This window comes from Prionailurus bengalensis, chromosome A2 (assembly GCF_016509475.1).
Source record: "Prionailurus bengalensis isolate Pbe53 chromosome A2, Fcat_Pben_1.1_paternal_pri, whole genome shotgun sequence".
Lineage (NCBI taxonomy): Eukaryota > Metazoa > Chordata > Mammalia > Carnivora > Felidae > Prionailurus > Prionailurus bengalensis.
This window is the reverse complement of record NC_057348.1, coordinates 155,920,908-155,946,639: the sequence shown is the minus strand read 5'-3', so window position 1 is coordinate 155,946,639 and position 25,732 is coordinate 155,920,908. Positions and strand designations below refer to the sequence as shown.

The 25,732-nt window shown below is 37.1% G+C and overlaps 1 protein-coding gene across 1 annotated transcript in view; it reads right to left on the bottom strand.

The window, feature by feature from the left end:
• LOC122488345 (probable maltase-glucoamylase 2) overlaps positions 1-25,234 on the bottom strand; it is an 81,944-nt gene extending 56,710 nt beyond the window's left edge. Inside the window, exons 1-12 of the mRNA XM_043589645.1 lie at positions 25,129-25,234; positions 20,655-20,734; positions 12,587-12,707; positions 12,366-12,475; positions 11,663-11,817; positions 10,640-10,811; positions 8,300-8,399; positions 7,427-7,539; positions 5,829-5,954; positions 3,614-3,745; positions 3,426-3,524; positions 930-1,043 (exon numbers count right to left, since the gene is read on the bottom strand). Of these exons, the coding sequence (XP_043445580.1) occupies positions 930-1,043; positions 3,426-3,524; positions 3,614-3,745; positions 5,829-5,954; positions 7,427-7,539; positions 8,300-8,399; positions 10,640-10,811; positions 11,663-11,817; positions 12,366-12,475; positions 12,587-12,707; positions 20,655-20,734; positions 25,129-25,234 (1,428 nt within the window). The remainder of the gene's footprint in view (positions 1-929; positions 1,044-3,425; positions 3,525-3,613; positions 3,746-5,828; positions 5,955-7,426; positions 7,540-8,299; positions 8,400-10,639; positions 10,812-11,662; positions 11,818-12,365; positions 12,476-12,586; positions 12,708-20,654; positions 20,735-25,128) is intronic.
• Between the last annotated feature and the right edge of the window lie 498 nt (positions 25,235-25,732).

The following is a 25,732-nucleotide window of genomic DNA, read 5'->3' as shown; positions in this document are numbered from 1 at the left end:
GCATCGGGCTCTGTGCTGACAGCTCAGAGCCTGGAGCCTGCTTTGGATTCTGTGTTTCCCTCTGTCTCTACCCCACCCCCTGTCATGCTTTGTCTCTCTCTCTCTCAAAAATAAATGAACATTAAAAAAATTGTTTTTAAAAAAAGCCTAAGATAGAGGAATGTTTCTATTTTACAATTTCCCCTTTTTATTCCACTCAGTGAGGGACATGAAGATATAATTGAGATCAAATCTATTTCTTCAAAATGGATTAAAAAATTAAAAAATAGGTGATACCTAATCCTGTTAACAGAGATAACTTCCCAAGTTTCAAAGAAATATCTCCACCTGCTATCCCCACTTAAAAATAAAGTGGATTCATTAAATCATTCTCTAATTAACTTTAAATTTTAATGAAGCAGTGCAACAAATAATAGCAATTATAGCCTCTAATAAACCAGTATTTTTAGATTGAAAGACAGTTAATGGAGGAAAAAGCTGAGACCACGAGAAAGCAAAAGACTTTCTCACAAAAGACATAATCAGTCGGTGGCAGATCCAGAATTAAAATCCAGGGTTTTGAGGGGTCTATTTCACTGCATAGAAGCTCAGCATTAAGTAAAAGGATTTTTTTTTTTTTTACATTCACTTATTTATAGAAACAGAGACAGAGCACAAACTGGGGAGGGGCAGAGAGAGAGGGAAACACAGAATCTAAAATAGGCTCCAGGCTCTGAACTGTCAGCACAGAGCCTGATGTGGGACTCGAACTCACAAACCATGAGATGGTGACCTGAGCCGAAGTCCCACGCGTAACCAACTAAGCCACCCAGACGCCCCTAAGCACTAAGGCAAGAAGACTATTTTATTACAGATCAGGGTCAAAACTCATTCTCAAATCTTGGAACATCCATTTCCAAAAGAAGTTTGATCCGGGAATAACAACTTACAATCCACACTCCATCAAACTCGAGAGTTTTATGAAATTCACTGATCTGCTCTCTCCACCACTCAATACAAACTGGATTGCTAAAATCAGGAAAGACCGTCAATCCGGGATATCCCTAGAGAACAAAGAAGGCACCACAGTTGGTGTGGCTGGTGGGTGACTCACACATTGATGGCAGGCTATTGCTTCTTCCGTTAGGAGCCCCATGCATCTTATCATTTCAGAATCACAATGTCCCCCAAAACTAAATAGTAAAATAGATGCAAGGAACCCAAAAGAAGTAAAAAGAGAAGAAACAATTGCTGATCACAGAACTAAGACGTTATCAGATGTCTTTTTTTCTATGAAAACACAAAAGTAACATTTCATCATGTCAGACCAGATGGAAGAACTATTTAAAATTCTCACACGTCTAACTAGATACTATTTCAGGAGCGAATGATTGGATTCATTTAATGTGTTAATTAAAGAGCATTTAAACCCGTGTGGAATAACAAAGTTTATAAAGAATATGTTGATTTTGGTATATAAACAATCGTTTTAAATGGCGAAACGAATTTAAAGAGGGCACTTGTGATGAGCATTGAGTGCTGTATGTAAGTGATGAATCACTGAATTCTGCTGAAACCAATATTGCATTCTATGTTAACAACTTTAAATTAAAAAAAAAACTTACTGAAAAATAAATAAATAAATAAAATGGTGAAATGAATTTTGTGCTTCTTATTCAGTTCCAATATCTCTTATCCTCTCTTCTCTTCCTATCTATTCCTATTAATGTAGCTTTCAACATTTTCCAGAAATAGCACAAAGATAGAACTTATAGCCAAATTATTGAAAATCCTGAACTGATAGGATACAAAATTTTGTGCTTACATTCTTATTACTTTTCTCAACGAATTTATAGGTTATGATTTAGGATGATGTTCAGGCAATATAATGAATATATATTCATATATGTAATGAAAACATATTATATATATGAATATATAATATATATTATATATTAATATATAATGAAGATATATCATATATGAATATATAATGAATAAACATTATATATTATATGTATATATTTATATTATAAATATTATAAAAATATAAATATATAATGTAAAAGACACATACATAAAATTCTGAGACTTCTTAAACTTCAAGATGAGAGCTTAAAATTCTCAATTTAAATGGATTGAACTATTTGATAGGGCACCAAAGAGTGAATAGGTGATAGGGCACAAACAATAACCAGAGGTAATTTTGGACCTCAGGAAATAGGCAGTGTGGTAAAGAAGTCACTTACAGCAACACTCTATCTAGAGCAGACCCAGCAAGCTTCATTCTAACCAAATGCCTTTATAATAAACCTCCACCCACTAATTACATGCAACTTACTAATTGTATACCACTCAAATATGAGTCCTACTGAAATGACTCACAGGTCTGGATAACCTACTTTTTAGATGAAAAAAATCATGTTTATGTGACCATGGCCTCTGATTTTGTACTTACAGATGATTATTGGTCTACCTGATATTTTAGAAATTTTCTTCAAACAAAACCAAGCAAAGCATTGGTTTGGGGAAGGAAGGGAACTTCTCTACTATTTCCTGGAAGGTTGACCCAAGGAAAAAGAAAACACATAGAATTAAGTATTGTAAACAAAGTAGATAGGAATTCAGTGAGCAGTTATGTAAGGGGCATTGATAACCCCGAAAAGGAGTTTTGAAAAGTAAACTGCCCAGGAGCAACACAATTTGCAGTCACATAAACTTTCAGATTAAGTACGTTTTAGGAAACCTCACATAATCCAATTATCTAGGGCTGAGCCTGTAAGTAACTGGAATAAAAAGTTGCCTACATGATTTGATTTCAAGTACTCTGAAAAGAGGCTTCTAATCAGCCTACTCCAATGCCTAAAACTGCTACGTTGGAATGAAGACTAGGCTCCACCTACAAGTCTCATGGAAAAGAAAAGGACGTTAGGTTGCACATTAGCCTATGAGCATATTGCTGCATTATTATAGCTGAATGTCTTGGGAAAGACAAGGAAATTGGGGTGCAGGAGGACTTTAAGAATAAATGAATTTTCTTCTAATAATACATTGCTTCTCAAATATCTATAGTCTAGGAATTCAGGGGCTAGCTTTTTAGAGACTAGATATTAGTTTTCCCACCACAAAAGAAGAAATGATAATTATGTGAAGTGGTAGAAATGGTATTTTCACAATGACAATCATACTGCAATATAGAAACGTATCAGATCAACACGTCGTACGCCTTAAATTTACACAATGTCATATGTGAAATATATTTCAATTTTTTTAAATCCCCCAGAATTTTAATTATTTTACTGTGACATCTATTGGTCTAAAAATAATTTTAAAGGAAGCCTCTAAAGCCATGAAAATAGTAATGATACTGCCTTCTACTCACTCTCATAACAAAAGTACCGACTTCCCCAGATGACTGTAAGTTAGTGATTTTCTTGCAAAATTACCTGTCCAATGGCAAATTCATTGTCCTGCCAGATCCATACTCTCTTCTTACTTCCGGTTTCATAGGGCTGGTAGTTAGAGTTATTTAATATTCCAGGATGCTAATAAATAAATATGATAACAATTATTTTTGTAAATTTCTTTTACACTTTGAAAGGAAAAATGAGGCAACAGATTTGTTTGAACATACCATCATGATTACATATTTCATTCCTTGGCCATGCAAGTCTTTGGCAAAATCTTCGAGACGAGGGAAAGCCTCTTTATCAATCGTGAAATCCTTTCCCCCTTCCATGTAGTCTATGTCGGAGTACTGGACGTCCTGAAAGATCCAACCCGCCGGTTAGAAAATATCACTGTGCTCACGGAAGGTATCATAGCTCTGGTACTTGCTCATTAAAACTGAAGCTGTGTTTCTCAGTGATCCTCAAACTCCCGGGACTTGGCTACCTCCTAGAAGTATATAAGCCCCTTCTGAAAGATGCAGGTGCTCTTATGTTGTAGTTTTGTCTCTCTCTCTCTCTCTCCTCACAGGTGCATGTTATAAGGGAGGAACTTGGGAGGGAACTTGACGGTAGGGACTGTGTCTTGTTCATCTCTGTAACTCGAGAGCTTGGATGCTTGACGTAAAACAGGTGTGCTTTAAATGTCTGTTTGGGTAAGTATATTCATAATGTTATAACACTGCAAACGTGGAGCCTAAACATTAAGCTAGAATATATCAGAAGAGGAGAAAACAGTCATCTTGTTCTATAAAACTGCTAGAGTAATAACTCACAAAGATCGATGACAGAGGGCAGAGCTTTAATTGACCAAACTCTCAGACACACATTATTTTAGGGTTTGCCTATCAATCTGAGATGGGCAGGTGTGGTTCTCAGGGAGGAGACTGAAATGCAAAGGGGTTGAGTGACATTTCCCCAGGTCGTATTCATGGGTGGGTGGGGTCGACTGGGGCTTTTGTGATAGGTGATAGGAGTCAAAGGTGACCCCAGCTGCTCTTTTTTTCCAATCTGCCACAACTTCAAAGACATCCGAAGGTCTTTTAAGTAAGTGTTTCTCATGTGTATTAGAAGGCTCTGGCTTGCAGGCCTGAAGGAAATGTGGCTTGTGGCCTATTGCCAATGTGGCACATCTGTTCTAACACAGGGCAGTCAGCTAGTACCCAGGTGTCCTTGGGAACCACGTGGTGTGAAAGATCCAATCCATGGAAGAGAAGCTCATTTGTTTCTGAATCAGCAACACCTCAGAAAAGCCTTTCCCATCAGAGGTACAGGGATAGATTGAAACCAACACCCCTTGTAGTCAAAAGCACTATTTTTGAATCCTGGTCCTGCCATTTAGCTAGCTGGAGTGGCCTTGGAAAAGTTATGAACTGTGCAGTGAGTGTCCATTACCTTATGTACCAAATACCAATAAATGAGGGTTAACCATGATTGTGAAAGCACCTTATAAAATCATAATGACGTGTTGAGACCTGGCCTGATTCCTCCTGGAATTGAATGCTTGCAGACAGCATATTTGGGAGCATTAAATTGAAACATATAATCAGTTACTCCAAAACAACACAGTGGTCATGTTTTCTCACAGGAAAAATTCATCTCTCTGCCTGCTCCCCTTTCTGCCCTGAGAGGGGATTGAAAAGTCCTGAGATCAGGCCAAAGTCAAATATATCCTAGCCAAATTGGATCCTAGTCAAACCTATGCTTGCAACACAGTTCCAAAGATCTAGCCCAACACAAATTGTTTTGATAACCTCACTAATAACGTTATGTATCTCCTGGATGAATTTGTCAAATATTATACACTTAATAATTATCTATTTACTGGTGGACATTGAACATCATAAACAGAACTTTGGAACAACAGAGCTTTTGATATCAGAGTCTGCTAGATCTTAAAGGAGTATGCAAGGTCATTATGAGATACTTATTCTAAGTCATTTTTATAGCCATCAGCTCTTATTAGCCATGTCACCCCAGATGTTGCTTTCTTTTATAAAATAACAGCTAACTTTGTCAACAGTTCATCCTCTGTGCTGCCTGTCTTCCATAAAGTGTAAGGCAATCCTCACTATCAGTCCACCGAAGTCAGCCTTACATTCTCATTTTATAAAGGGGGAAACCAGGACTCAGAGGGGGAAGCCAGCCCAACACTGACAGAACTAGGAAGAAGTAAAGTAAAATTCAAAACCATACCCATCTGACTCCATAAACCAAGCTCTTTTGATGATGATATAGGTAATTTAGTATGCAAATTTCTGACAGTAGATGTCCCTATCTATGTATCTATCTATCCAACTTTCCATCTATCTCTTTGTATATGTTCCTAATAAATTGAATTAGATGCAAACACTAAAAGATAGGAAATGCTGTCTTACACTGATAAGAGAAGTTTCAACTTACATATGGGATCCCAGCTCCACGATTTCGGTCCACAACCTTCCTCAATCCATTGATACCGCCATAGTTCCTGCGACTAAGCTGGAACCCAAGACTCCAGTAGGGAGGCAAGAATGGTCGTCCAATGAGCTGAAAAAATAGATACAGGCCCAGCTAAGCATTTAAAAAATTACTGTTTTGAGGACCATGTCTGACACAGAAAACACTGTTTCCATTTCACCTTCTATAAAGCCCCCAGATCTGAAAATGTCAGAGTCAAGAGTAATCTCCTAGGGTAATTTGCAAAATTCTACAACTCACATCTTTCTTTCCTAAGTACCTAAACATATTATCAGCAACTGCAACATCACAAAATAATGGGATTAGCAAAAATGATTGAATAATGGGGTCATACTGGAAGGAAAAAAATAATAATCATTCACTCAGTAAATGTTTTCTGAGTGTTTATGATGTGCTGAGCATTGATGTAGGCACTTGGGATATAGCAGCATAAAGCAAACATAGTTCCTGCTCTCACAGACATTAAAGGAAATACATAAATGCCTAATATAATTTCAGATAGTGGTATGTGCTAAGGAAAAAGGAATCAGGATTGATAGGATTATGAGTGATTACGTGAAAAAACACTGGACTATGTTTAAAATCCAGGTTTACAGGGGTGCCTGGGTGGCTCAGTTGGTTACGCATCTGGCTCTTGACTTTGGTTCAGGTCATGATCTCCTGGTCTATGAGTTTGAGCTCCCTATCAGGCTCTGAGCTGACATTGTAGAGTTGGCTTGGGACTCTCTCTCTCTTTCTTTCTCTCTCTCTCTGCGCCCCCCACTGCTTGCTCTCTATCTCTCTAAATAAATAAAAATAAACTAAAATTAAAAAGTCCAGGTCTTCAAGTTGCTCAAGCCAACACTCCGAGAAAATCTCAGCCACAGCCCTATTTCACATTGTTCCCTAGAAGCCGCTGCCCTCCCATGTGACAGTGCCTCTGAATTCCCACACAGTTTCTTTGCACCTCATTAATGGCACTTATTGTAAGCTGTCTCCTACTATAATTTTTTCAGACAGTGTCAGACTTCCCCTATTTGATTACAAATTAGCTTGTATCTGGGACCATATTTCACATGACTTTGTGTCACTTCATCTTTCTATACCTAGGTTTTTCATCTGTATAACAGGAAGTTCAGGCTAAATGGTATCTGAAGTTCTTTCCTGTTGGAAAAATTGAATAAAAACTAAATAGCACAGTTCCTTTGACATAGTTTCTTTTCACTAAATTTTTCTTTATTGAATGAATGAATAAATTCTGCTGATTTGTGGCTGTTGATGTTTGGAATGACGGATCCCATATGGATGGACTACGATATCCTTGGAAACAGGATGGTATCTGACTTATTTTTGCATTTAGTAAGGCTTGCACAATGCCTCTTTAGCACTCAGCAGGCACCCAACAAATGTGCATCAAAATAAACACACGACCAATGAAAGACTCACAGTCCCAGCATTCATAACGCATAGCTTAGATAAATTTAATTTTTCTCTTCTTAATTTATAATGAGTGTATGAGATAAGAGCAATAAATTATAACTCTCTACAAGCAAAGCCCATACCTCCAGATATTCCTGAACCACTTGTTCTGGAGTATTTCCCAGGAATACATAAAAGTCAAGGATGCCCCCAATCGTGCGGTAAGTGATTGCAGGAGCAGGCTGAAGGATGACCTCTGAAAAGATTAAAATGAGAGTTAATAGAACTTCATGGTTGCAAATATACTTTTCTCTAGAATGTGAATACCTGAGCTATTCAAAACAATCGCAGTGTCATTTCGAAAGAGATGAAAATCACATGTTTCTTTCTTTTAGGTGATTGCTGAAGTTTATCATAATATTAAGTGAGTAAAACACTAATGAAGAACTGATTTTTTTTAAGAGAAAGAAGAACCAATTCTATTTTAATCTGGCTATGGAACAATACAAATATTTGGAATTTGCGAGTGATATAACTTATTTAAAAACCTTATTAGATGAGTTTAATTACAACTTACAGATAAAAATAAAAATAAGTTCTTATTAAGGGTTCTGTTAGTCCAGAAGCTAGAGGGGGAAGATTCTGGAGTGGGGTAGGGATGAGCTATGAGAGACAGCCTGCAGAACACAGCCTTGCTGCCTATAGATAGACAGCCTGGATTACGTGTTGAAATCCACAGGTATCTTTGGGACCTACCTGTCAATGGATCTTATTATCCACAGAATCTTATGGATAACATTGCATCAAAAGAGAACCCTGAAGCAGTTTTCAATGTAAATAGCTTTTAGCATGAACTACATTTGTAACAGGTTATCCTACTTTGGGGTTCCTGTTTCTATAGAAGCATTGTAGGTTAAATATACCTTTGGTTAAACAGTGATCTGACCATGAAAATCATTCTTATAAAAGCCACATCGCAAAACATATCCCTGCCAAGATAAAAAGATGCCTCGTACCCATGGCATTACTGTTCAACAGAAAAACCCCAAAAGAGGAGCCGCTGGTGTCTTCGAGGCACAGGAAGAATGTATGAGCTCCATACAGATTAATCATGCCCTGTCAAGAAAAATGATAGGAAATAATAGTAGTGTATGTTAAAAATGTTTTTATTTATCCTAAAACAAACAAAATCAAAATCTGTGTACAACCTGTACTTCGTCAATACTTGATGTAGTTTAGTATTGTATCAAAAGGGTATTGATGGGGCACCTGCATGGCTCAGTTGGTTGAGCATCTGACTCTTGATTTTGGCTCAGGTCACGATCCCAGGGTCGTGGGATCAAGCCCATATCGGGCTCTGCACTGAACATGAGCCTATTTGAGATTCTCTCTGTCTCTCTCTCTCTCTCTCTCTCTCTCTCTCTCTCTCCCTCTCCCTCTTTCCCTCTCCCCCACTTGTGTTTTCTCTCTCTCTCTCAAAAAAAAAAGGTATTGAAATGGTAACATCAATTGAAAAATGGATAAATAAAATGTGGTATATCCATACAATGGAATACTATTAGTAATAATAAGAAATGAAAAACTGATCCATGCTACAACATGAATAAACCTCATAAATGTTGTGCTAAGTGAAAAACCATATATTGCATAATTCCATTTATATGAAGCATCCAGAGAGGTCAAATCTATACAGACAGAAAGTAGATTAGTGATTGCCCAGGGCTGACATGGGCACTGAGGTGGGAAAGGGGATTAGGTCTAAAAAAGGTATAAGGGACCCTAGTGGTATGAGTAAAACATATTCCAAAACTGGATTACGATGACAGCTGCACAACTCGATAATGCGCTTAAAAAATTACTGAGTTGTACATTTAAAACAGGCGAATTATAAAGTATATAAATGGTATCTCAGTCAAGTTATTTTTTTTTAATTTGGAAAATATTGTGCTTCGGATTCTGTGTCTCCCTCTCTCTCTCTGCCCCCCACCCCCCGCTCACATTCTGTCTCTCTGTCTCAAAAATAAATAATAAACATTAAAAATTTTTTTAATTTGGAAAATATTGGCAAAGACACACAACAACATGTTAGCAGAAGATGATGTTAGTATGAGAAAGTTTTAATTTCTTCTTTATGCCAGCTGTGTTTTCTATTTTCTCTGTAATTACTATATAACACTTAGGTAGTAAATAGGTTTAAAAGAAAAAGAAAAAGATACTGAACCCATCACAGGGCTGTGATGAACACTGATCTAAAAAAAGATAGTGTGTATAACAGTAAAAATGTGAGAGGGAGAGAGAGAGAGAAAGAGAGAGAGAAGGAAAAAAAAGGAAGGAAGAGAGGGAGGAAGGAAGTTACACAAAGACTTTAATCTGTGATTACATAACTCAAGAATTTTTTAGCTATAGAAGGCCAAGCTTAGTATGATGCTTAGCATTCCTTATTTGTCAGGGTCCTTGAGCAAGCATTTTAGTGAATGTGCTGGCCATTGCTTTTTTCTCTCTGTTTCATTCAGTAAGTAAGCTCCCTTCCTTGCATCAGATAGTGGTAGGTGGGCCAGTTAATGGGCTACTTAACCTGCACCTCTTGCACAGATTTGGGAAACATTACAAGCACAATGGAGGCCTCAGGACATGCTCTACAAAGCAATGCTGCTCAAAGCTTGTTCACGAACTGGTACCTCCCCACACGCTTTACTGTAAGTCAGCAACAAGGAAAGTACAAAAATCAAGAGAAAGAGTTCAGGAACTCGTACAGCAATTTAAACGAGTGATTTTATATCTGTTCAATTTAAACATATATTTTTTATGTCTTTGAGTAATCCTATTTCATTTTCCTAGGATTAAAGAGAGAGAGAGAGAAAGGAACTGATCCTTCACTACAAATAAGTTGAGAGACACTGCCCCGGAACAGCTTTAATATGCATGTGGGTCCCAGTGGGCCTTGTAAAAATGCAGATTATGGTTCAGTAGGTCTGAATAATTTTAAAGCTGCTAAAAGAAGTATTTTTTAGTCCACAAAGTTCTACGGAGGATACCTCCTGCCGAAGCTCTCCCCTAGATACAACTCAATTATGAAAGACGGAGTTATTTTGCAGAAGGATTTTCTAATATATATTAGGCTATCGTACAGTCATTAATTATATCTTCCCTTAAAAGGGAGATTTTCAAAAATGGATTTATTACTAATCATGAGTTTATAAGCCTCAAGAACAAGTATTCTCCCACACAAACAGATCTAGCCTGGGCAAAATAATATATGGATGTAACTCTGTGGGTTGCTTGACTCTAGGTCACATTCTGGAAAGGAGAGAAAGATTCCTTCCTGTGAGCAACAGGCAGGAGGAAGGGGAGCTCACCTTGGTGGGGGTGGCATCCCGAGTGAAGATGGGCCAGGTCTTCCAGGTCAGGTTGTGGAGGTACTGCTGATGCACATGTTCTCCCAGCCCATACACGGAGGTGCTGGGCAGTCGGAAAGACAGCTGCAGGTACTGATGGGCGAACTGCAGGGGCCCGATGCTCGTGTCCAACCTGGGCCATGGGGCAAGGACGAGAGTCACCAACCAGCTATCTCTGCTGGGAAACTGTCTGCTACTCTCCCTATCGACTTCAAGAACAGTTGTTTTGTGCATGTTCTCATTCACTTTCATACTACCTTTGAAGGTCCTTCTAGGGGGTCTCTGATTCTTTATTTCTAGAGGAGCGTAGCACCGGAGACGTGACACCAGAAGCTCAAGTTGATGACTGGAGGAAGAGAGCAGATACAACCTTATGCTTGCATCTGCTTCTTGCCAGGCACTACTCTGGATGCCTCCAGAATGTATCTCGGTACACAGAGCAACAGTGGACATTATGATTCCCTTTCTATGGACGTGGAAACTGAGGCTGACGTGAGATACTTTGTCTAACCTCACAAAGCTGACTGGTGGCTTGTTGATGCCAGAACTTGAATACAAATTTTACTGACACGAATCCTTGTATTTTCTCCAGTACAGTTTATGATTTATGCTCAGGTCACTGTTAGGCTCTTCATGGCAAGTTTCTCAGGACATAAAAATTTAGAATGCTAGACAGTGAAGTTGAGTTGCAAAGTGAATGGTAATCCAAAACAATGACGTTTCCTACTTCAGAATATATATTAACTGCAAGTGTTTTTATCTAACTTAGCACACCAGCACATTTATTTTTTAGTATGCTGTGCTCTGCAGTCATGACAGATGAACAGTGTTAATGATCTACAGTAAAAGCTTTGACATTTTGTTGAGGTCCAAATATTTTCCCAAATCATACTTATCTCATTACCCACCCCTAGTAAGTCAGAGTGAATGATACTGAGACTATATAGTCATTCAAAGATACACAAAGAGTGTTGAAAAGCTCACAAGATTCTTTTGTTGCTGGTCCGTATGATCTTGAAGCTGAAGGGCTCATTAATGACCTCTACGTGATAGTTCAAATTAGAGGTCTTAGGAGTCCTATCAAGCAAGTCAATATTTTCAAGGGTGACTTCATAGCGTTTGCTATCCATATCAGTGATCTGTCAGAATAAAAAGAGAAAAAACAACTCCAGATAAGACCACTTCTGGGGCACCTGGGTGGCTCAATCGGTTGAGTGACTGACTGTTGATTTCTGCTCATGTCACGATCTCTCAGTTCATGAGTTCAAGCCTCATGTCGGGCTCCGCACTGTCAGCACTGCTGGGATTCTCTCTCTCTCTTCTCTCTTTGTCCCCCCTCCCACCCATTCTCCCCTCTCCCCCAAATAAATAAATAAATAAATAAATAAATAAATAAATAAGCTATAAAAAGAGATAATTTCCTTGTAGAGCTATGAAGGACTTCCACTGTCAGTGAGAATAGCTTCTAATTCTTAACCCTGTGTTTCCTGATTTATGAGAAAAAAAAAGATCACCCAATCATATGTCCCCCACAAAATACAATAGAGCCTACCCATCCCATTGGGAGATTCCTGCAGAGGGAAACAGAGGCACATTCTGCCTCCATACCTCAAGGAAAATGAGCTGAAACCAGAGTAGGGGCGTGGCATTCTTCAGAGATGTATTCAAAGGTAACCACAGAACCAACCTTAAAATGAAAACGATTGGATGTCTGATAGTCAGCCGCGAAGAGGGCGTCAGGGACGTCATATCCAAACAGAGATGGGGTAGGTAGCCTTTTCAACTTGGCGGTAAACCCTGGGGGGGGGGTGGTGGGGGCGAGGAGGCAGCTTTTAGCCTTTATTTTGCAGTTAGCTTATCTGAGTCATCAAGAGTTGTTCTCTGGGACCTCATTAGGGCAGTACTCACCTGTTGTATCATTCTGTCTCTTGCCAACTTTATAGCCCCAGTTCCTAGGGAAGAAGCACCTCGGGGCACCTGTTTGTGTCACAGGCTTCCAGCAGCATTTATATACCCATCTGCAGACATTCTGTAACAATGGCACAGTGTTAGCATTGTATGAAATAAAGCAAAGAAAGTACTGTCTAAGAGTAATAATCAATTTTATTCCAAGAAGAATTTAACAATTTAAGACAAGAATTTACATTCAGTCATACGTTCATTCTTCTTTTATTCACACATTTACCCAGCCATCCAATATGGATTTATTACCTACCAGACAAGGAGATGATAATACATATAAATAAGACATAGTTCTTGCCCTCAGCAAACTGACATCATAGTCTAGTAGTAATGCAGACAATTCCAGTACGAGAGGAGTACTCGACAGAATGTGCCCAGGGGCTGAGGGAACATACACATCAGCCATTGAACACAGCCTAGAAGGCTCAAGTGGGGTGGGGAGGGCTTCCAGGTAGGTGAAAGATGAGTCCAGTCCTAATGCACCAAGAGGGGTTAGATAAGTGAACAGTGGAGCAGTATTCCAAGCAGAGAAAGCAGCAATGTATGACAGATTCATAAAAACCACAAGTTCATTGTACCAAGAACACTAACTAAGAGAAACAAGGCTGGAGGCACACAATACTCATACCACAAGTGAGCTGGATGTCAGACCAACCAGCTTAGACTTTCTCATGAGGAAGAGTCATGGAAGTGACTAACAATATGGCATAAAGAAATGCATTTCTAAGATGTAAGAAAAGGAAAGCAAAGGAAAATAGAGATTAAGATAGAACTAGGACAGAGGGTGATGAAAATATTCACAATGTCCACAAGGTAAAAATAAACCACGTATGGCTTCTCAGAGTGGTTTGATTATGGATTTTTGAAACGATTATCCTTTGGTGAGATGTTTTTTCTATAGGTCCCACAACTTTAAGATTAACTTCCATAAAAATGGTTTTGTTATAATAAAGAAATAAAATAGATGGTAAATTGTTGAAATAAACATAGGCATCCACCTCTTCACCCAACTAAATTTACATGAAGTGACAGAAGTATCATTAAGAAAAGAATGCAGGGGCACCTGGGTGGCTCAGCTGGTTAAGTATCCGTCTTCAGCTCAGGTGATCTCAGGCTTCGTGAGTTTGAGCCCGCATCAGGCTCTGTGCTGACAGCTCAGAACCTGGAGCCCGCTTCAGATTCAGTGTCTCCCTCTCTCTGCCCCTCTCCCCTCATGTTCTGTCTCTCTTTCTCTCCCAAAAATAAATAAACATTTCAAAAAAAAAGAAAAGAATGCAAAACCACTACAAAACAGTCAGCTATAATGAAATATGGCTGACCAGAGACACAGGAAGTAGATTTCATCAACTCTAGGGAAAAACGTATTCATAGCTTAAAACACAAGAGGAGAAAAAAACTGGCTAATCTAAGCCAAGTCAATGTGGAGAAGTAGAAGAGAACTGGGGGCATAGTTTTGGATGATTAATTGGGAAGCTCCAGTATGAACACTTAGCTGCCCAATTTGACATTCCTTACAGCTATTGGTAAGCTCTGGCTAATTGGTAGGCATCCTGAAGTATTTGTTCATAGGTTAAGGGAGTTAGGAAAGATGCTAGGAGCTGGAAGCCATGGCAATACACCAGTGAATAAGCCAGCCCCCCTTATCGTGAGACAAGTACCCACATTCTCTCTGGCAGTCCTTTCCTTCCCTCCCAAATACTCAGTGTGAGCCAAGGTAAATAGGGCAGGTGGTCATAGATAATTAAATACAAAATGACAGTCGAGAACCACCAAACATGAGAGAAACCAACACCAGGGTAGGTACCAAACTTAGAGAGAAAATTAGAAAAGAATATATATATATATATATATATATATATATATATATATATATAGTATTATTTGTGTTAAAACAAAACAAAGATATTAATATATGAGCATAATATATAAAAATATATTCATAAAGAAAGTACTGCTTATGTATTGATAATCAATTTTATATGCAAATATAATCATAAATATATGCAAAAGCATAGAAAGATCAAGAGAAGGATACACACCACGTTATTGACTTGATTCTGGGAAGTGTCTCTGGAGGTAGAGAGAACATTATGAATAAGGAATGACTTTCCCTCTTTACTCTGTACGTAACTATAATGTCTCCATCTTTCTTATTAAAGAAATGTATCCCAGTATAAATTTTGTGATAAAGAAAAACAAAATAATGTCACAACACTATTTGTTTGGAAAAGGTATCTCAGATGCTAACGTCTGATGTAATTGCTATGAAAAACCATGCCATGAATACAGCTTAAATCAATGTTTCATGTCTATTATAAACAAAGCAATCACATCATAACCATAAAATATTCTTAAATGTGCCTACTAATTCTCCATATATACAGTCGATATTCCTGCCCCATCCTCTCCAGATAGCAACATCAACATAAGCTGGAGGGGGATCAGTGGAGAGTTTGTGAGTTCTGGATAACCTCCAGATAACTGATACTCCTAAGTCCGAGGCAGACATTCAGTGCCTCTGCTACTTCTGAAACTGAGGTTGGTAAAGTCCAAAAGGTCAGTTTCACTGCCATAAACTGTTCCAGAATCTATAGACCTGTATAAAAAGCAATAAGATAAGAAATCCAATACCTTCAGGTAAATACAGTATTTTTTAATGCCGTCTGCCATAACATCTCTACTTCAATTTTAAGCCATTCCCAGTATTGCAGGTACCAAAGGTCAAATCTTTGACATAGATACATCTCCTTCTTTTCCATTTCCACTGCCACCACGAACAGTAATACAGACCTTCATAAACTCTTCCCTGGTCTACAGTGGTTGACTCATGACAAGCTTCCCTTTCTCTTTTCTTCTCCTAACACCAAACTTTCCCAAAGAGTATTCACCAGTTATCTTCCAAATAGACTTTTATGCTATTTTCCACTCAAATTATTGACTAATAACACTTGAGAATCAACTTGGAAATTATGTAATCCAACTTCCATTTAATATAAGGATTCTTTCAGCAGTGCCTCTGAAAGATGCTTAAGTTCCGTGAGTGATGTGTTGCTAACTTCTTCCAAAATCAGAAATTTCACCTTCATGGTTAATATTTTATCACAAAGTTATTTCTTATGTTTAGTTAAAATCACTCCCCAGAAATTTCCATTCTCTGAAACTTATTGTAGTTGCATATTGCCTTTTAGATAAAATATTTCAAACTATATTGAAAAGTAAGAAGGAAAAAGGATCCTTAGTGTTACTAGACAAGGAGAATAAGAAATGCATTTTGGGGAAAAAGTGTTAATGGTTATTAGTTGCAGGTATCATTATTATCTAAGAAAAATTAAAAAGTGTTTATAAACACACTAGGATAATAAATAAATTTAAGAAGATTTCTGGTTACAAGATTAGTATTCAAAAAATCAATTTTAAGTCAATGTGCCAACAACAGCTAAATGGAAAATTAAAGTTTAAAAATATTTAAATAATATCAAACATCATATAGTTAGAAAATACTTGGAAAAAATTTTTGGACGTCTACACCAAAAACTTCAAAATTAAAAATCTCAAAAAATGAAAAAATATATCATGATCATAGATTAGAATATTCACTCTTATAAAGTATGACAATTCTTCCAGAATTAATCTGTACATTTTATGTGAACAGAATAAAATTTCTGGCAGATTTTGTAAGAAAACCAATGGACTGAACTGATTCTAAAATGTATTTAGAAATCTAAAGGGTGAAGAATAAGCTAGGCAATCTTGAAGAAAAATAAAGGCAATTTGGAAGACCGATACAATCACATATCAAGACCTGTTAAAAGCTATACTAATAAAGGGAGTGTGGTATTGGCAAAAGAACAAACTAACAATGGAACAAAATAGATATTCCAGAAATAGATCCTCACTTGTAAAGACACATAATTTACAGTGTGGGGGCCACTACAATGCAGAGGGGTAAAGATGGTTATTTCAATAAGTGGTGATGGATCTATTAAAGATTCAAGAAAAAAAAATGTTCTGGACTCCTACCTGATAGCATACACAAGAACCAATTCTAGATTGATTAAAAATCCAAATTTGATAAATGAAACAATGCTTTTAGAGGAATACATAGGAATATATTTTCCTAACCTTGAAGTAGGCAATAATTTTTAAATAGACTACAAAATGCATATTAAAACTTGGTAACATGGATTTTATTAAAGCTAAGAACTACTTTTCACCAAAAGTCACCATTCAGTTAAAAGTCAAACAACAGAGTAAGAAAAGATACTTACAATGTATATATCTGATAAAAGATTTACACTCAGAATATATAAATGATTACAAAGCAACAAGAAAAATATGAACAGTCCAACAGAAAAAACTGGTTGAAAAAGTTGAAAAGACACATCACAAATATGATTGTCCATGTAGCCAGTAAGTATATGAAAAGGTGTATAACTTCATTAGTCATGAGGGAGATACAAAGCAGAGGGAACAGAGTCAACAGTATTGTAATAACATGGTATAGTAACAGATGGTGCCTATACTCATCATTGTGTAATGTGTAGAAATGTAGAATCACATACATATCATAGTGCCAACTATATTTCAATATTAAAATTTTTAAGTTAAAATTACATTAAGAAAAACAAAGAAAAAGGAGAGAACACCAAGAGTACGTTAGGATACAGAGTAACTGCTATTACCTACTGCTAGAGGGACTGTAAATTGGTACAAATTCTTCGTAAAACTATTTTGCAATATCACTGAAAGATAAACATGTACATATTTGATGAACTAGGATACAAATATATACTTAATAACTCAAGAAGAAGAACTACAGAAACCATCTAGAAATAGGAAATTTCAGTTGGCCAATTATTTAATTAATATATTCTGATATAATAAAACATAAACACGTAAATATAAAATAAAATAAATGTAATAAGTGTAAAATAATCTTAGTAATAAAAGAAGCTCTAGGTAGAAAATTTAATGGATTGCATATATAATAGAAACTAAGCATATGAAAGGTTTAGGGGAAAATCCTCATAATGCATATGTAATAAAATGCATATATTTTTAAAAACATTTATTTATTTTGAGAGAGAGAGAGAGAGAGAGAGAGAGAGAGAATGAGTGGGAGAGGGGCAGAGAGAGAGGGAGAGAGAGAATCCCAAGCAGACTCTTTACTGAGAGCACAGCCTCCATGCAGGGTTCCATCTCACAAACCGTGAGATCATGACCTGAGCCAAAATCAAGAGTCAGATGCTCAACCTACTGAGCTACCTAGGTATCCCTGTAACAAAATGCATATTAAGGGAAACATAAAACCCAACTAAGAAATATACATATATAAAAAAGAGTTGAAATGGAGAGATTTCCTATGTTTTCAGAATGGGAAGATTAAAAATTATTGAGATATCAGTATTGCCTAAATACATTTTAAAAAAGGGATAGGCGTCACTGGGTGGCTCAGTCAGTTGAGTGTCTGACTTCGGGTCAGGCCATGATCTTGCAGTTGGTGAGCTGGAGCCCTGCATCAGGCTCTGTGCTGACAGCTCAGAGCCTGGAGCCTGCTTTGGATTCTGTGTCTCCCTCTCTGTCTCTGCCCCTTCCCCACTTGCACTATGTCTCATTCTCTCTCAAAAATAAATAAACATTAAAAAAATGCCTAAATATAACTCAAAACTCAATGCAGTCCTAATTAATATCCCAATAGGATATTACGGGATATAGAATGTAGAATATGAGGGAAAGGAATAAAATCTACATATATACAACCTTTATGATAAAGTCATAAGTCACAACCAAGCAGTGTTCAAATAGCTGATATTCTTGTGTTAGCTACTCATAAACATAAAAAAAATCTATGTTTTTAGCACCTGTTCATTTGGGCGATTTGTTGCCAATACATGATTTTAGAGGGCTTTTGTTATAACAAGTCACTTGAGTTCTACAAGTGAATCAATCATCCGTATGTGCTTGATGGCCTCTATTCGCAAGGAACACATAGTCTAGCCCACAAACATTTACTCTTCCCATGGCTATCCTTGGAGTCACACTTATGACACATTTAGCAACACTGGGAACTCCCCCTCTATTCTGGAGTTTAGACCCCATGAACCAACACTCTCTTAGTTCCTCCTCCTCTTCGCTTTACCCTATCCTCCTTTCCCCACTTCCACAGTATTGCTGTTTATCCAAATAAGGCAAGAAAGAAATAACTCCAAATAAATCATAGGCCCACAATCCACTTTACCATCATCCTCTTCCCACTTGACATACTTATTTCTTTTAAATAAAACCAATGAGAACAAGATAGTCTCTTCAACAAGTGGTGTTGGAAAACTGGATGGTGACATGCAGAAGAATAAAACTGGACCACTTTCTTACACCACACACAAAAATAAATTCAAAATGGATAAAAGACCTAAATGTGAGATAGGAAACTATCAAAATCCTAGAGGAGAACAGAGGCAGCAACTTCTTGGACCTCGGCCGTAGCAACTTCTTACTAGACACGTCACCGAAGGCAAGGAAAACAAAAAGCAAACATGAACTATTGGGACATCATCAAAATAAGAAGCTTCTGCATAATGAAGGAAACAATCAGCAAAATTAAAAGGTGTCCTACGGAATGGGAGAAGACATTTGCAAATGACATATTGGATAAAGGGTTATTATCCAAAATGTATCAAGAACTTATCAAACTAAACACCCAAAAAACAAATAATCCAGTGAAGAAATGGGCAAAAGACATGAATAGACACTTTTCATTCTAGTAGACACATGAAAAGATGGCTAGTAGACACATGAAAAGATGCTCTCCATCACTCATCAACAGGGAAACACAAACCAAAACCACAATGAGATACCACCTCACACCTGTCAGAATGGCTAAAATTAACAACACAAACAGCAGGTGTTGGCAACAATGCAGAGACAGGGGAACCCTCTTGCACTGTTGGTGGAAATGCAAACTGGTACAGCCAGTCTGGAGAACAGTATGGCTGTACCTCAAAAGGTTAAAAATAAAACTACCCTCCAATCCAGCAATTGCACTACTAGGTATTTACCCAAAGGATACAAAAATACAGATTCGAAGGAATAGATGCACCTCGATGTTTATAGCATCATTATCAACAAGAGCCAAGCTAAGGAGAGAGCCCAAATGTCCACAGACTGATGAATGGATAAAGAAGATGTGGTGGATATACACAATGGAATATTACTCAACCATCAAAAAGAATGAAAACTTGCCATTTGCAATGTGGATGGAGCTAGTGAGTATTATGCTAAGTGAAATAAGTCAGTCAGAGAAAGACAAACACCACATGATTTCACTCATATGGAATGTAAGAAACAAAACAAATGAACATATCAGGGGAGAGAGAGTGGGAAAAAAACCATGAGAGACCTAACTTAAAGAGAGAGAACAAACTGAGGGTTGATGGAGAGAGGTGGGTGGGTGATTGGCTAGATGAGTGATGGGTATTAAGGAGGACACTTGTTATGATGAGCACTGGGTGTTGTATGTAAGTGATGAATCACTGAATACCACTCCAGAAACCAATATTGCACTGTGTGTTAATTAACTAGAATTTAAGTATAAATTTGAAAAAAAAATAACACATAGGGGAAATTATGAAAATGGGAATAGAAATAATATAATATAATGCAAAACTTAGAGATGAGGAAATACAATAGAATGATAGGAGTTCAGAAGGAAAACATAATGTGTTCAAAGATCACTGTCTGTCCTTTTAGTGTCCACAGATTTATATACATTTATAAAGGGCTTTTTCTGATCACCTCAAACAGGCAAGAACACTTAACAAGCTAATCAACATGTGAATAGTAATGCTTTAGCAAAAATAACCATGCCAGCCAGCTATTGACAGAACAAACTGTTCTACTATCAATGAAATTCCTATAGAAATAAAGTCATTTTAACTGATAGATAGATAGATAGATAGATAGATAGATAGATAGATAGATTCCAGTAGAACAATAGCAGAGAGCATATTTCTCTGACCTCTGTCACCACATGCCCAGGAACACAGTCTATCCTCTCTGATTCGGGGATATCTGGGCACTCTGGAACAAATGAACGACCTGCATAGGAATTAAAGGAAAAAGTTGAAAGTTTGTAGTGTAATCACAATTTCAGAAAGGCTGCAGGCAAAGTTACAGACTTGTCAGCCAAATTCTCTAGTCAATGATCACTAGTAGTTGGTATCTATCTGTGCCTACAAGTGTTAAACACATTTGCTTTTTGTTTGGTTGCTTGTTATTGGATATAATTCACATGCCATAAAATTCACCCTTTTAAACTGTACAATTCAACTGCTTTCAGTTTTTTACCAAGTTGTGTTGCCAATCACCACTATTTAATTCCAGAACATTTTCATCCAAAAAGAAATCACATACCCATTCATGGTCACTTCCCATCCTCTCTTCTCCCAGTCTCTGGCAAACACTAATCTGTTTTCTGTCTCCATGGATTTGCCTATTCTGAACATTTCATATAAATGGAACCATAAAGTATGTGGTCATTAGTGTCTGTTTTTTTCACTTTGCATAATGTTCTCAAGGCTTATCTATGTTGCAACACATAACAATAATTCAGTCTTCTTTTTTTTATGGCTGAATCATAACCATTGTACGGATATAACACTTTAAAAAATCTGTTCCAAAGTTGATGTACATTTGTGCTGTTTTTTACTTTTTGACTATGACATAGAATTCTGCAATGAACATTTGCATACAGGTTTTTGTGTGAACATATGTTTTGAATTATAGATAGATAGATAGATAGATAGATATAGTATAGATCTGGAAATGGAATTACTAAGTAATATGGTTGAGCTCTTTCTTTTTAACTTTTTGAGGAACTGCCTAACTTGTTTCCAAAGGGACTAAAATTCCAAAATTTTACCTTCCCACGAGCAGTGTGTGAGGGTTCCACTTTCTCCACATCCTCAACACTTGTTATTATAGACATTTTCCTGGGAGTGAAGAGTATGTGATTTTGACTTACATTTTCCCAAAACTGATAACAAGTATCTGTTCATGACATATTGGCCATTTGTTGATCTTTTATGAAGAATGTCTGTCCAAATTCTACACTCATTTTAAAAACTGGATTATTTTTCTTTTAAGTTTTGAATTGTAAGATTTCTTTATACATCTGGATACAAGAATCAGATATGTTATTTGCAAATATGTTTCCCATCCAGTGGGCTGTCTTTTCACTTCCTTGATGGTGTCTTTTGAAGCACAAATTGTTTTTTTTTTTTTAAGTAAAATTTACCCATCTTTTCTTTGGTTGTTATGTCTTAGGTGTCATATCTAAGACACTGCTGTCTAACTCAACATCAAAATATTCATAACTGTTTTCTTCTTAGAATTTTATATGCTTGGCTCTTACGTTTCAAATTTTGATCCATTTTAAGTTAATTTTCATATGTGATGTCAGGTAGGGATTCAGGAGTATTTTTTTACATGTGGCTATCTGTTGTCTCACACATTTGTTTTTGTTTGTTTGTTTGTTTTTGCTTTTTTTCCCACTTACTTTTAGCCATCTATGAGGTAAACCAGGAAGATATTATAATCTCCATTTGAACAAAGATCCTCACTCAACGTTGGTTATTCTTCCTTTAGCCTTTATCACATTTGTGAGCCCCTCTCCCCCACCCATCAATGTAACATCAGAAGTAGGACCTGGTTCAGTAGGCTCCATGAGCCAGTCAAAGCCCAGAATTGCATTTGAGTCTTGAGTTAACAGTGGACATAATAGGTACCCTTTAGTGCCTTTGTTTCTATTCAAAAAAGACCTCAAAACAACTCTCCTACCTTTATGGCTGTACAGTTGTATATATATATATTTAAATAAAAATTTATTTTAAAATTGGATTGAAGACTTAAAAGTAAGACCCTTGAAACTGTAAAACTCCTAAAAGAAAACATATGAGAAACACTTCATGAGATTGGTCTTGGCAATGATTTTATGGATATGATCTCAAAAGCATAGGCAACAAAAGCCAAAATGGACAAGAGGGACTACATGAAACTAAAAAGCTTCTGGATACCAAAGGAACCTATCAACAGAATGAAAAGTTAACATAAGAAATGGGAGAAAATATTGGCAAACCTTCTATCTGAAAATGGGCAAAATTCTAAAATGCATAAGGAACTCCTACAACACAACAGTAAAACCAAAATGAAAAACAATAACTTGATTAAAAAATGGGCTAATGACTAGAATAAGCATTTCTCTAAAGACACACAAATGGCAAACAGAAAAGATGCTCAGTGTCACTAATCATCAGGGCAGTTTAAATCAAAACCACAATTACATATCACTTCACATCTTAGGATGGCTATTATAAAGAAAACAAGAGATATCTTGCTGGCTCAGTCAGTAGAGCATGTGACTCTTGATCTCAGAGTTGTAAATTTGAGCCCCATTTGGGATGTAGAGATTACTTAACAATAAAATCTAAAAAACAAAATAAAAGGTAGAAGTGTTGATGAGAATGGGAGCAATAGGAAACGCCTGTATGCTGATGGTGGGAATGCAAACTGGTGCAGCCACTGTAGGAAAACAGTATGGAGGGTCCTCAAAAAATTAAAAATAGAACCACCATATGATCCAGCAATCCAACTTCTGCTATCAGCATGATTGAATAATTCAAAAGAATGGAAATAAAAATATCAAAGAGATATTAGCATTCTCATGTTTATTGCAGTGCTATCCACAATAACCAAGATGTGAAAACAATCCAAGAGTCCATCAACCAATGAATGGATAAATAAAATGTGGGGTGTGTGTGTGTGTGTGTGTGTGTGTGTATCAGAATATTATTCAGACATAAAATAAAGAAGGAAATCTGGTTATTTTCAACAACATGGATGAATCTGGAGGACATTGTGCTAAGTGAAATAAGCCAGTTACAGAAGGACAGACGCTGTATGATTCCATTTATAGGAGGTATATAAAATCGTCAAATTCACAGAAGCAAAGAATAGAATGATGGGTGCCAGGGCCTGGGGGGAGGAGGAAATGGGGTGTTCTTAATCAACATGTATAAAGTTTCAGTTAGGCAAGATGAATAAGTTCTACAGATCTGATGTACAACATTATGCAATAACAATACTGTATAGTACACTTAAGAATCTATTAAGAGAGTAGACCTCATGGTAAGTGTTCTTACCACAACAAAAAAAAAATTAAATTAAAAACCCTCCTTTTCAATTCATGTAAACATATCTTCAAAAAGCCTCTCGAGAGAAGCCCAGCATATACAACAGTTAAAAGTGAAACTATTCTGCATGAATTAGAGTGTGATTTAGGGTAAAAATGCAGGTGTGCAGATGTAGTTTTATTTTAACTAAGAGAAACTACTTATTCATGTATATTGGATAGTAATATCATGGGACTTGATACTCAAAAAAAGTTTTCTAGGGAAAAGGTAGTAATAGGCTAAAAACAGTTTATATCCATGGTTTTCAAATCTTCTTTCAAAGACATAACTGTTCCTAGAAAGTGCCCTAATGTTTACTGTGGACAGTGGTGAAAAGAGATTGAGTAGGTAGGCTCTGCTCGCAGCACAATTTCTTTTCAATGCACGCCTAACCTACATTTAGAAAGTGAACTTCAGGGGCGCCTGGGTGGCGCAGTCGGTTAAGCGTCCGACTTCAGCCAGGTCGTGATCTCGCGGTCCGTGAGTTCGAGCCCTGCGTCAGGCTCTGGGCTGATGGCTCAGAGCCTGGAGCCTGTTTCTGATTCTGTGTCTCCCTCTCTCTCTGCCCCTCCCCCGTTCATGCTCTGTCTCTCTCTGTCCCAAAAATAAATAAACGTTGAATTAAAAAAAAAAAAGTGAACTTCATCAAGCAAAATAAACCTCAAATTCTGTTTTAATTAGGGCTAGGGTTTTGTATTACACACTATTATTTTATTATTTAGAGTATCATGTGTTCATGAAGGAGAGGGCATTCTGTTTGAGGCTTCTGTGTGAGAAAGAACAGTTTCAAAGGTATTGATGAAGAAATAATAGTTATTTCAATCAGAATATGGGCTGGAAGCTAATTATAATAGATCTATTTAGGCCAAGTTAATCAGCCCTCAAGTTGCCTGTAACTTAATTTCCTTTTCCGTGATTTAATGGGATTGGGCACTGTTACCTCAACTGTTCTTTCTCTTTGAAGGCTTCATGACTGGATTGAAGGACAGAAATCCAATGAGCCTAATTTTGCATCTTGTTAAATTTTCATCAAATGAGACTTTCATCAGAAGATCCTGAACATCACTATCATTAAAGCATTTGCTATAGAAAAAGAACACTTCTCTTTTGAAAATTGAGTTAAATTAGTTGTGGATGTGGATTTTGAATAATGCAATGTGGTGCCATGCTGAAGAGTGAAGAAATATAATGATGGCTTTGGCAACGAGAGAGGACTTTCTTTACCAATCCTTCCAACCCCAAAGCAACAAGCATCTTCCTTACCTGAAGGATTTCCCAACACCAAAAGCATCAAGAAGATATCTAAGGCGAGTATAGTTAGGAAGAAGATGATCAGAAGGACTTCCAACACACTCAGATTCCTTGCCATCTAGACGGACACAGATAATAGCATTTAAGCAAACCACAAACCCCATCAATCCAAAAGATAGGCATCATGATTAGAATGTGAACTCATTTGCAAGATGACTTGATTATAAGCATTCCTCTTTATATAATCAAGAGAATATTGGTTTCCATCCATTACAGTGTTTACAATGAACTCTAGTCTGTGCGTCTAACACCTCTAAGCCTCCTGTCTTTTTTGTCTGCAGAGGGATTGAGTATTGTCCAAGGAAAGAATATATCAGACGTAAAGAACTGGAGGAAGGGAGGAGTGGAATAAAGTAGAGGAGAGAGATGAGGGTTTAAGGTGGCTCACAAAGCCCTTCTAGATGCCACTTTGATCCTCACACCCATCCTGGGCAGTAGAGAAGAGGGTACACTCAGGGAGGGAAAAAGTAAGAAAACCTGAATTCTAGTCTTCTTATTCCACTTCCTATACCATGATGGTAAGGAGTTTAATTGTTCAGAAGTGACTAAACCTGTT